At 39.9% G+C, this 12,500-nt stretch overlaps 1 protein-coding gene across 5 annotated transcripts in view; it reads right to left on the bottom strand.

Moving 5' to 3' along the window:
• Positions 1-12,500, bottom strand: part of LOC138029696 (short transient receptor potential channel 4-like) — a 25,060-nt gene that overhangs the window by 1,655 nt on the left and 10,905 nt on the right. For 4 of the 5 annotated variants that reach the window (XM_068877454.1, XM_068877443.1, XM_068877475.1 and 1 more), the window contains 4 exons: positions 6,857-7,761; positions 4,553-4,862; positions 3,123-3,627; positions 927-1,125 (listed from right to left, as the gene is read on the bottom strand). In XM_068877454.1, the coding sequence (XP_068733555.1) occupies positions 927-1,125; positions 3,123-3,627; positions 4,553-4,862; positions 6,857-7,729 (1,887 nt within the window). In that variant the 5' untranslated portion in view covers positions 7,730-7,761. Of the gene's footprint in view, positions 1-926; positions 1,126-3,122; positions 3,628-4,552; positions 4,863-6,856; positions 7,762-11,502; positions 11,622-12,500 lie in introns of those variants that run through there. The other variant, XM_068877460.1, reaches the window with a different exon arrangement.

Raw genomic sequence — 12,500 nt, 5'->3', positions numbered from 1 at the left:
TGAATCTTTATCAGCGGAGAGAATATTCAATCTCATTCAGCATTCATGATAACGAAAGAAATGTTGAAGCAGAGTTTCAACAACTCATTTAACATCGATTCAACTTCGATTCAGTATGTGTCAACACTGTTGAGATGTGGATGAGGGGGGAGGGGTGAGGGAGGGTAAACGGGCTCAACATCGTTGTTCAACAAAATCGAAGGGATGTTGAAGAAAATGTTGAAGCCACTTGCCCGGGCCCTCAGGCAAAAATTACATGCATTTTCAAGGACATCTAAAGATAACTTAAATTCAGGCCAACACCCTATACTACCTCTTTGTCAACTAATTTTTCCTTGAAAGTGTCCAATTGGTGATCGATAAGTTAAAGTACGCATGAATCGAAATTGCAGGAGTCTTTTTAATACTTTACCTAGCGGGAACACATTTTAAAACGCCCGAAATATTGGTTTCTTTTGTCCAAATTCTAGGCAAGGACCTGGTAGGTAGGGTATCAACAATTGTCAAGGGTAGTGACGTCATTCGTGTGTATGCATCTCTCATTTCCCAAGGATCTTTAACCAGGAAAGGGGAAAGGAATTTTATTTAAGTGTTTAGTCGTTTTAGCGCTGGATCACTAATTGGGGACGCTGTAATCTGAAATTAACAATTAACACAAATCAAGTCAAATGTTGGTTTTTGAGGAGAGGAGAAACCGGAGTGCCCGGAGAAAAACCTCTCGGTGCAGAGTAGAGAACCAACAAACTCAACCCACATATGACGCCGGATCTGGGAATCGAACCCGGGCCACATTTGCAGGAGGCGAGTGCTCTCACCACTGCACAATCCCTGCACCCCAGGGATGGAAAGGAAAAGTGGCTTATCATGTAATGTAAAAAAAAAAAGAGCTAAAATTTTAAGAGAAGGCCGGATACTGAAGACCTTACCGATATGCGAGTGTAGGATTCATTGAGTATTGCAATCAGCATGTTAAGGGCAACAAGAATTGCAACAATGTTAAAAGCACCAAAGAAAACCATTCCTGTTTTCCATATTGCACCATAGCCATCATCTTCAATTTGGAAACCGCTGTCGTCTACTTCACCAAACAGGGACCAAAAGATCGTTTTCATGCTGTTTCCAAATCTTAAAAGGAAACAGAGATCGATCTGTTAGATTCAATGCTAACACAAAAGGCCTTTGAAAATAAAGCAACTTTATGGACAGGGGCCAACTGAACAAGATCCGGTAAGGCTCCGGTTTTTTTAAAACAGACTGAGAGCAGGGCTGGCGCGGTGCTGAGAGCACTCGTCTTCCACCAATGTGGTGCGGGATCGATTCCCGGATTCGACGCCATATGTGGGGCTATTCTCTGCTCCGGGAGGTTTTTTTCCCGGTTAGTCCTGTTTCCCCCTCACCTGAAAAAACCAACATTTGATTTGATTTGTTCTGATTTCAGTGGATTTGCATTTAACAGAGCACTCGTGCTCGGCTAAATAACCTTGAGACTTAAAAAGGTGATTATTATTTTTTTTGAAATGAAGAAGTTCTTTCAGCTTACAGACTTGCAAAAAAAGAAGATTGCTAAGCATTCAAATCAAACTAATACACATCTGTTTCAATTAAATTCAAATGTCGGCTTCTGATGAGGAGGAGAGGCGGATCACTCGGAGGAAACCTTCTCGAAGTAGAGGAGAGAACCAACAAATTCATGCAATCAATCCACACATCACGCCTCGTTCGCGATTCGAATTCTGGACATATTGGTTGAAAGCGAGTGCTACACAGATGACATGCATTTATAGCATTTTGTCTGGCTTCCTCAGGGAAGAATAAATGTGGTTTCTCTATCTGAGAACCAAAATAACAGACCATCCCTGAAGAAGTCTGAATGTACCTGTGGAAAGATTTCAAGTACATAAAAACTTAGCAGTCTGGTCAGCCTGCATGCTGTAAGTCTGTCTTGATGCGCCGAGTAGAGTTTTCGAATCGATTTTAGCTGCAAGGAGGTATGCATACTGTCCTGCGTGACATTTTTCGCATGTATGTTCCGGCTTTCTGTCGTTAAAAGTAAAAGTGGTTCATTTATATAGCGCATTTATAAAAAACGTCTCAAAGGCGCTTTACAATGATCAATTAACCCCCAGCGGACTGGAAGCATATACAGGCGCAAATGGCAGCCGCTTCTAAGCAGTCCATGCATGCTGGTACTCATTTTACCGACCTCGGAAGGATGGAAAGCTGAGTGAACTTTAGCGGGAAAGAAGGTCGCCAAATATTCCACTTTTGGCAGAACCGGGAATGGAACCCGGGACCTTAGGGTTGGAAGGCAGAGATCTTACCACTGCGCCAACCCCTCCGCTCTTAATCTAAATCGCAGTCAAATTTAGACCGAAAAATGTCGCAAGTCCTAGGTAAAAGCTGAACAAAGGCAAACAATTGCTCGTTTGCCTTCGTTCGTTCGATCAGCGATCATCCGGGTAAGTGTTTTTCTGCGAGGAAATCTTTGTGATCAATGTTTCGACAATCTGAGTGAAAGTCTTCTTCATAGTTAAGTTGAGGGGGAACTATAGCGATATACACTCGATAGCGCATATTCAGTCATGCTATCATGAAGCGCTTTGCAAAGGCAAACGGAAGGCCGTGTAGCATACATTTTTTTCTATACTTTTGCCCTCGGATATTGCGTTTCTAACTTTCTGATCGGTTCACTTAGTATCGGTGTTTAGCTTATATATATTCTGTATGACCTAACATGAAAACTGATTGCGTCAAGTGATGCCCAGTTGAAAAATTAAATTTCCCAGTGTCGAAGCGTTCGGAATTTATTATTTTTTAAATTAATAAAGCAGTTATTTCATTCGGGCTTGTTGGATATGAGACTGGTTACAGTCCTGAGCTCGATTCCTGGATCCTTGTTTCGACTTCTTTCCTTTCCGTGTAGCTAAGTAGCTTTAAATACTCGTAGAACGGAGCACTGATGAGAAGGGGGTAGTCAAATGAGCGCACCGTCCATTCGAAACGAGGATCCAGGAATCGAGCTCAGGACCTCTTGCACCAAGGCACAGTCCCGAAACATTTGTTACGATTTTGGCACTTTCAGCAACATTCTCAACTTTTATATTCTTATCAAAAAAACATACCTTTCTAGATGCAAAGGATCAGTGGTTTGATTCGGGCTGGCTATGTTGACATGGAAGTGTCGTCTTGCTTTGTCATATTGCAAGTACAGTTTGGTAAAGCTCACGGCAAACGCCAGAAACACAAAAACGAAATACAGGAAGAACCGTGCAACATCTACCAGCATTTGAGTGAATGCATGAAGCAGTGGGCCAGTGATAGAGTTGGCTTGAATGAAGGACAAATTGCGCGTAAACGATAACAGGATTCCCACCGCAAAAAAGCAATAGGAAGCCAGTATAACTCCGTAGCCATCCCTAGTGTGCGTTTCCCATTCCATGGTGTCTACTTTCTCTGCTAGCAGTGCGCGGCCAGCCCACCAGACGGAGTAGTGAATGGCAAACGACGTTACCAAAGCTACCGCCAAGTAGTTCCAGTGGTCCGAACAAAAGCGATCTTTTCCTTGTTGGTAAACATCTTTGATGACTTCTACTAACAAGCCAATAACGAAAAACAGAACCAACCAATCTGGACAGTATTGAAAGTAAAAAAAAAGAAAGAACGTAAAGCAAAATGGAGCTGAATGAAATGGCATTAAATGATTCGATCAATTTATGATTGTTAACATTGGCATAGTAAACGACAACTTCGACGATTTGCTCTCCAAAAATGCCCTATCGATTGTTTGCTCTCGGCTAGCTATTACTGTTTGATTTCAATTGTGCATCGAAACATGGAAAGGCTTCTGACTTTAAGACACAATAACAATTCCTGTTAAGACACTTAACACTTTAAAGACAGACCTAAAATACATTTTGTTCTGTCCCTGTTTACGTACCCAAGATTTATATCGGTAAAACCACAAACTTAACCAATCATGCAGTTGGACATTTGTACCTCAAACACTCAAAAACTGTCGTCTAACATAAACAATTCCTTTTCAGCATAGTCCAAGATTTTCCGGGACGTTTTAAGAACACTACACAGTACAGAACTAAATAAACTCAGCGCTAGAAGCTTCTCGGGTCAGGAAAGGTAGAGTTTCAACCGTGCATATTGCTCCTCTAACTTTCCAGAGAAGCATTGAAAAATCAACATTCAAACTCACTTGTGTCCAAAAATACGGGCAAAGAATGACTCTAAAGTGTCCCTCGTTATTCAGGGACACTGTCAAAGGTTTTGTAACAACTCAAATAAATCAACATCTAACAAATCTCGTCTCCTTAATATCATTTAAATCGTTCATACATAGTTTCTTACACGGTTACAAGTGAATCTGGACCAAGGTAACATAAACTCTAAGATAACCCTCACCTATAAGAAGAATTGAAGTCCTAACGCTCAGCCGAACTGTGTTGTTGTGAGTGGTCATTTGGGGGGGGGGGGGGGGGTGCTATTGATTATTCAGTATTTATCCGACTACCTTTAATCAACTCGGTAAGTGCTTACTTACCAACGATGCTGTACTCCAGAAATTCCGAGCTCTGGGATGAATGGAACGCCGTGAAAGCGAGAAAGAAAAGGAACGTCTGATAGGAACCACAGGTAATGAGGAATTTAACACAAGGTGAGTGGAACATTCTGGATAGCTTATGATTTGGACAATAGAGGTCCGATACTAGCCAAACCATGAACAACAAAGGGAACATGACAGACGCCAAAAGTAGCAACCCAGCCTGTTTCAAAGAACTTTTCTCCAGATAAGGAACGCTTTTGTAGACTTCTGAGTTTAAAGCTAATTGACTGTAAGGATGACAGACGAACTACAAAATAGAAATATCAGTTTTTTTTTGTTAATAAATGATGTGGCCAGTAAATAATATCCACTCAATAAAAATGGTGGTATGTCCGGTTGTGAATCACAAACTAGCTACGTACGCCGGTGACACTTCAAGCAAAGTAGACCTTGGCAATGCTATTATATGGATAATTTGGTTTATCAAAAGTGCTGATAAAGGTCGAATTACTACCAAGAATGATTTGGAAAGATGACGTTTCGAGCGTTAGCACTTCGTCAGGGCTACCCCTTCGCCCTAGCGTTAGCTCTGCGATCTGACGAAGGGCTAACGCTAGAAACGTCAGGTTTCCAAATCTCGGTCGGTGGTAATTCGACCTTTATCAACACGTGTGATACAACCAAATTTTCCTGTTGCACTTTCCCACCGACGCAGCACCACAGTCTTTTTAGAAACTAGAAATTGGTTTACTATTTTATGGATAATACGTAGACATCAAAAGTACCGTACAGTCTCAGTAAAACATGAACAAATCAATTGTTAAATATCCCAAGTTCGGTATATCACGGATTCATAACTTAATTGTTTTCCATAAGTCATGATCAAGGAAGATTTCAACACTGAAGTTTATTTTGTGGTCAAAGGCCATGCTTTTTAACCAAATCATAGAAAAATGTTTGCAGTGGGACACCAACTTGGCCGCTGCAAAGTCATTTCAAATGAAGAACTAACCTCACTTGAGCATCTGATTCAACTGAGCTTAAGAAGTAGCTCCAAGAAATTGGAAGTAATTCTCATTGTGTATAACCATAAGGATATTGGTATATAGAAAATTAAGTTTCAAAACGCTTATGGCGAGAGTATCAGCGCACAAATGAAAAGGCGGTCTGGTCCAATATTTAACAATTATTCCATGAGCGCGCGTTGGGTATGAGATGATAGATAGCCAACGAGGCGCGTAGCGCCGAGTTGGCTATAATCGTCTCATACTCAACAAGCGCGAGTGGAATAATTGCTTTATTAAAAACGCCCCAAAAATATAGAAAGCTAGACTACAATAAAAATAAAAAGGCCCAAAAAATCACGCATATGCTTGCCGTGTTTGTAGATCATGGTATAATGGCTCATAACCCATGATGGCTTAGCCAATCAAAACTCTCGAATTGCATTATCCAATGATCCAGTTTTTAAAAATTACAACAATTATTTCATGAGCGCGTGTTGGATATGAGATGGTAAAGAGCCAACGAGGCGGGTAGCGCCGAGTTGGCTATAACCAGTCTCATATCCAACAAGCGCGAATGGAATAATTGTTTTATTAAATTCCTTTAACTCCAAAAATTTGGAAGTACGAAATACGAGCGAAAAAAGGGAGAAAATCCGAGCGAAATCGAGAAAACTTGATGAAGATGCGATGTTGTGTAATAACTTGTGCTCAGACAGACATACTGCTCATCCCAAAAACATTTCTTGCCTTTTCGCGTACTTCTAAATGTCGGAATTGATCCAGACTTTCAACAGAAAATGTTTTTTTCCTTTTTTGTCTTTATTCAAAGAGAAATCTCGCTTTCCGGCGAAAAAACCTTTAGTTTAGCAACGCTTAACGCAATCATTTACCATATAACATCAAACTAAGGAAAATGAGCTGATAACCGAGATTGAGTGAACCAATCAGAGCACGCGAAATGAATTATCCGAGGTTGAGAATTTAATAATTCCTGATATCTTAAGAGATAGACTTGGCTTGAGTTTGTCCCATGACCAAGATTGAGACGTGGGTCTATCTGTCTTTTGATCTCACAAACTTCTTTTCAACCCAAATACAAGGAAGCTTGTGCGTGAAATGAAACAAAACAAAACAAAACAACGACAACAACAACAACAAAAATGCTCTTGCCGCTTTGGTCATGGGATGAACATCCGCCAGTTTTCTAAAAGCAAAGTTTATTCCCTACGGCATGTGGACATATTCAATGATGACAATGAGAAATATTCAAGGTTTTTTTTATGAAAGAATCTACCTTTTCATTCCTAGTTGCGATGGCGATCTCCAAAATGTTCAAACATTTTCCTTGCATGTTGAGCAGCATATCTGTGCGTTTGTTAGTCATCTCCATCACGCACCTTATCTCCTTCATTGACCTGCATTCGTGGAGCAGCGCCACAGCAAACTCCTTACAACCATCACTAAGCTCTAAATACTCTTTTCTAAACTCGTACTCTTGATCAGCCGTGTCTCGAAGTTCCTTGTTAAGCACGCATGCTCTGTACACGGGGTCTGGACCGCCTTGCACGTTTTGAAGAAATGTCAGCGCAATATACACTGGACTGGCGAGTGCGCGGTATCTGTTTAATCGGTACACGGCGGGTCCGAGCTTCTCACCATCCTTTCTGCTGGAATCCCCAGCAGGCCACTCAGGATCGCTTATGGTGAATCCACGATCCAGCAGAAGTTTGACAATTTGGAAATTATCTAACCATGCGGCCAGAATCAGCGGTGTGATGTGTCCTTGGCACGTTAGTGAAGTTCTGGGGCGTGGGGATGTCGGTGGCGTAGAGCTGTAAAATAACAAGAGCGTTTGCACTACTTTTACGTTAGTGTCTCGTATAGCGTGTAATATGCCAAACTCTAAGTCGGCTCCGCCATTTAGCAGGGCTGTAATCACTTCATTTCGCTTGCAGGCATCACCTAGTTCCGCAGCCACCTGTAGAAGTGCTTTACCAGAGTTGCTTACGCAGTTGATTTCGCATTTAAGTTGGATAAGGGTCTTAATTTTCTCCAAATCCCCTCTTCTTGTAGCCTTGAAAAGTTTTCGTTGTAATTTGGTGTTTTCGGGTTGTTTATCCGCTCCGTCGACAGTCAATTCTTGGAGGAAAATGTCCGTAGCTTCCATCTCATCGTTTACGTTGCATCACATTTAGGTTGCTATATTGGGCAAAGAATTTAAAAGAATTAGAGTAAGGAAACTGAAATCACTGAAATCCGACATTGAACGGGCTTCAGGATTGGCCAAAATAACATTAGAACGATAACGATAAAGAAAACAATGGATTTAGCACAGAAAGCAATAGGAAGTAAGACACTATACATCCAATCAAATATAGTGTTCAACAAGAGGTACGACCCTACTCGGGTCTGCTGTAGCCAGTCTCATATTCGACCTGCGCAAATTAGAATAATTGTTCTCTTGAATTAAATTCTGAACACTAATTAAAGCCAATCAGTTTCCGGCTTAGTACTGTACTTGACGCGATCAGATTCTATAATAGGCCATACGGTATACGGTATATAATAACCAGTCATCTATCGGGTTTTCTTTCGCTCCATTCGACCGTCACTGCCCTGTTAGAAGCCACTGATAATTGGGCTTACAACATTGACAGGGGTAGTGTGAACGCGGTAGTCTTTCTTGATCTTAAGAAGGCGTTCGATACCGTTGACCACGTAATTCTGTTGTCTAAACTCTTTGAATATGTCATTGGCGGTATCCCACACGACTAGTTTAAATCTTATCTAGAGAATCGTAACCAGAAATGCTTTGTGAATGGTTCGCTCTCAGACCGTGAATTTCTTACTTGTGGTATTCCACAGGGAACTATATTAGGGCCATTTATTAGTTATTTATTCTCTATATAAATGATCTCCCTAATTGCCTTCCCATCGCTGTTGCACGTATGTATGCCGTTGATACTCACTTAACCTTTGCCTGCAACAACATTGAAACTATCAATGATGTTATGAATCACGACCTAAGTAACGTCAATAAATGGCTCGTTGCAAATAAACTGACTCTAAATTCATCTAAAACCGAGTTAATGTTAGTTGGGTCGCGGCAAAGGTTAGGTACTTGTAATACAGCCCCTAATCTCACGATCGATGGTAACTGGCTATAAAGCAAGTAAAATGTGTAAAATCGTTGGAAGTGCATATAGAAGATAATCTTTCATGCAATGCCCACATAGACAAGATATCTAAGAAAATTGCATCTGGCATTGGAGCCCTGCAACGCAGTCGGCCCTTTGTTCCTCAAACTACGCTGCAGTCTATTTACAACGCCTAGATTAAATCTCATTTTGATTACTGCGGTGCTGTGTGGGGGCATTGCGGCACTACTTTGGGAAATAAGCTCCAAATATTGCAAAACCGTGCGGCTCGTATTCTAGCCTTTTCTAGTTACAATTTTAGTTCTGGCCCCTTATTTGAACAGCTAGGCTGGAAAATGTTAGATACCCATATTAAAATTTAAGAGGCCGTTATGGTTTATAAGTCGCTACATAGCCTTGCTCCTAATTATCGTAGCTCTCTTTTCACTCAAAGAAATATCTCTGAGGGACAATGAGAACAAATTGGGTATTCCACTGCCCCGCACTAACTTCCTTAAAAACAGTGTTAGGTACAATGGTGTGGTCTTCTGGAATAGCCTTCCCTTGAACTACGGCAAGCGGAAACTATCAATAGCTTTCGAAGGGGCTGTCAGGGGCAAGTTTATTAATTCTTCTTGTATATGCGCTGATAACCGAGACTGAGTGAACCAATCGGAAGACTAGAAAAGCAATGAACGCGCGTGCATGTCGTGATCTATGGGCACGAGTGATGTTTTAAAAGTTCTCAAAATTGCACGAGCAGCCGGTAGGCGAACGCAATTTTGAGAACTTTCAAAACGTTATGTTTTCAGTGATCATCAGGCCATCCTCATCAGTTTTATCTCATCCGTTTAGCGTCGTCCGACCGACCCAAAATTTTGGCATTTTAATTTGAAAAAAATGAGCATGGTAACAGCATAGAGAAAAACACAATGTCTTAATTCTACAATAACATCAACCAAGTTTTCCGCCATATTGATTTTGGGTTCATGTCTTGTCGTTTCCAGGCTCCAAAGCAATGATGGTGGGTTACCAGGCCTCCTATAGCGATTTTTTTAGGTCATTTTTCCAATCCAAACGACCGATCCAATACAGTAAACACACACACACACTTTTTTTCAGGTTTAAGGCTGATCTTGTTCTTATTGGAGGGGTGCTTAGTGAGAAATCAGCCTGAAAGTGTTCTTAAATGTTCTTAAAATTGGTTTCAGAAATACTTCAAACTATATATTACTATAGGTTTAATTAACATACAATGCTGTTTTGTAATAGATTTTATAGTTTGTAATGGTCCTGAGCATCATAGTACTTTGATATAAGTTACTGTACTGTATTGTTCCTTATCCTAATACCCTTTTTCCCTTTATATTAAGAACATGTTTTATTTATCATGCTGAATTTGTTCTTATTTATACGGTGCTTTATTGGCCAAATTTCAGCCTGCTGTTCTTAATCCACTTGTTCTTATATGCGGAACATCAGGAAACGCATTCGACGCTAAACGAAAAAGAAAAGGGGGATGGCCTTACATGATACTTTCAGCAAAATGACACCACAAATAGCTGTGCTTTCACGTGCTGTGGTTTGGGACCCACTTTTACACTTTGACATTTTCTCTTGAGTGGTCGTAAATGGAACTTTTTAATTATATAGCTTCGAAACTGAAATATGTAATTGAGTCAAGAGCAATGAAAATCTCATTATAGAAATCATTTTTCTCGTTTAAGATTTAATGTCTTTTGCTACTCTTCTTAGCTAAGATATCTTTGGCACTGTCACGTTTCAGGTATTGCTAAAAAACTTAACCATATTTCATTCGGTTTTCCGTCTACATCGACCTTGAGGATCATGATTCACTCAGCGATATCTGGACATTGCGTTATCGACTGTTGAATTTATGAACATTTTAAAGAGATAGATATATCAATTTTCATCACGTTCTGCCCCAGCAACAAGAGCAGATTTTTTTTTTTGTCACGTACGATCTTAAAACCATGTCATATCATTAATTCTAGTCTCAACTTGAAATTTTGTTTGATATATAGATTGTCTCGGTGGCGATTTGGATTTGTGAACGCGGCATAAATATTTGAACTAGAGGTAACTTCAAATTAATTATTAACAAACTACTAATTTTCAAGTTTCCTGCGTTGAAATATTATTCAAGTAAAATCAAAAAGAACTTTCGCATTTTAATTTTTTTTCTCAATTTAGAACACACGCATAGTCTCAAACGTTTGTGAGCAAAATTCATACACCCTCACACAAATCATTTTATGTAAACGTAATAGAAGAGAAGATGCATTTATCGATGATTAGTCGCGGGGCATATTTTGACTTTCGTTTCCGATAACTTCAATCTCTTTGGTCAGTTAGGAGCAGTCGCAATTCTGTTGATAGTGTTCCCGATTAGTCGTCATCGATAAATAACCTCTTCCATTAATACTGAGGTTGAAATTCATTCAGGAACCTCTTCAATAAAATTGCGAAAATAATTCCACCAGTTGCAGCAGGAGGTAACTCGACAACGATTGAATATAAGTAGTAAAAAACAACAACTCAAATGACGGACGTTATGCAACGGAACAAGTTTGCATAGTGCTCACTGTTAGTTCGACTTTGAACCGTTATATAACTCTTCAGCGAAAGGACCACTCCGCCGAGTGCATCAATAACGTTTGAAAAATGATAAAAATGGTCCTTATAGCATAAAGAAATTCTTGGGCATAGTAAGTGCGTATTTCATCGTCCTTCAATTTTAGTGATTTAGCCGAATCAATGCTCACACAAACTCGGTACACACCTCCTTAAGGTTGAGAATTTCGTCGACAGCTTAGCGACAGCTTTGGATCCCCTCTTGAAAATCTTTCCATGTCATTGAAGCTTGAAAAGTGAGGAGCATTCGAAGGTGTGGCATTTTCTCCTTACACTTATGGATTGCTTTTCGATATTAATTACTGGGTATAAATAAGAAGTTCATATTTGCACTCACTTTTTCATTAACTATCGACTCCTCAGAGATTAGAGAAATTGGTTATCCCACCGAGGCGGGATACCTCACCCACCTGGGGTTCCTCATCCCCATGTGAACAGACCGCTAATAGATTTACACGTGGGAACAAGGGCACCACGTATAGATTAATGTTGATATGTTTATGTGTGATGTTTATATTGTTTATACTGTTTATTTAGATTGCTTTTATGTAATTTATGTAATATATTGATTAACTTTCGACGAGAAATCGGAGTAATGACATTTTCCAGTCATATTTTCAATGATTTCCTGCAAAGATATCGATAATCAACAGAAGTTAAGCTTTAGTTAATGAGTAAAGTCATTTTTTTTGCGTTATTCACCGAAAAAAAAACCTACCCGACTTAACTTGCTGAATTATTTGACTGAGAAAAAAAAGTTCAGTATTTGTGAAGGTTGCATATTTGGAATTTACAGCCTTCTAACACAAATCCCTTTTGTCACTGGCTAGCAAGAGAATGACATTCATATTTATAAACAAATACTCCACGTTTCTGAACTCCTTAAATAACAAGAAAACCTACGCAATTTGAAGATGGACGACAGCTGTCAATTCTGATATATCGCAAGGTAGGTGGTCACATTGGCGCTTTTAAATTTTGTAAAGCTTGTATTTAAAACTGCGATAAGAACTTCGTACGAAACACTTTTGAATTATGAACTTTATTTGTTAAACTTGCAGCAACCAAGGATTATTGAGGTGCGTTCGAGTCCTGCTTTGTCATCGACGGGGCATTTGAAAGTAGTTGTATATTTTGGGGAGAATC

This window comes from Montipora capricornis, chromosome 2, assembly GCF_036669925.1.
Source record: "Montipora capricornis isolate CH-2021 chromosome 2, ASM3666992v2, whole genome shotgun sequence".
Lineage (NCBI taxonomy): Eukaryota > Metazoa > Cnidaria > Anthozoa > Scleractinia > Acroporidae > Montipora > Montipora capricornis.
This window is presented reverse-complemented; position numbering and strand designations above follow the sequence as displayed.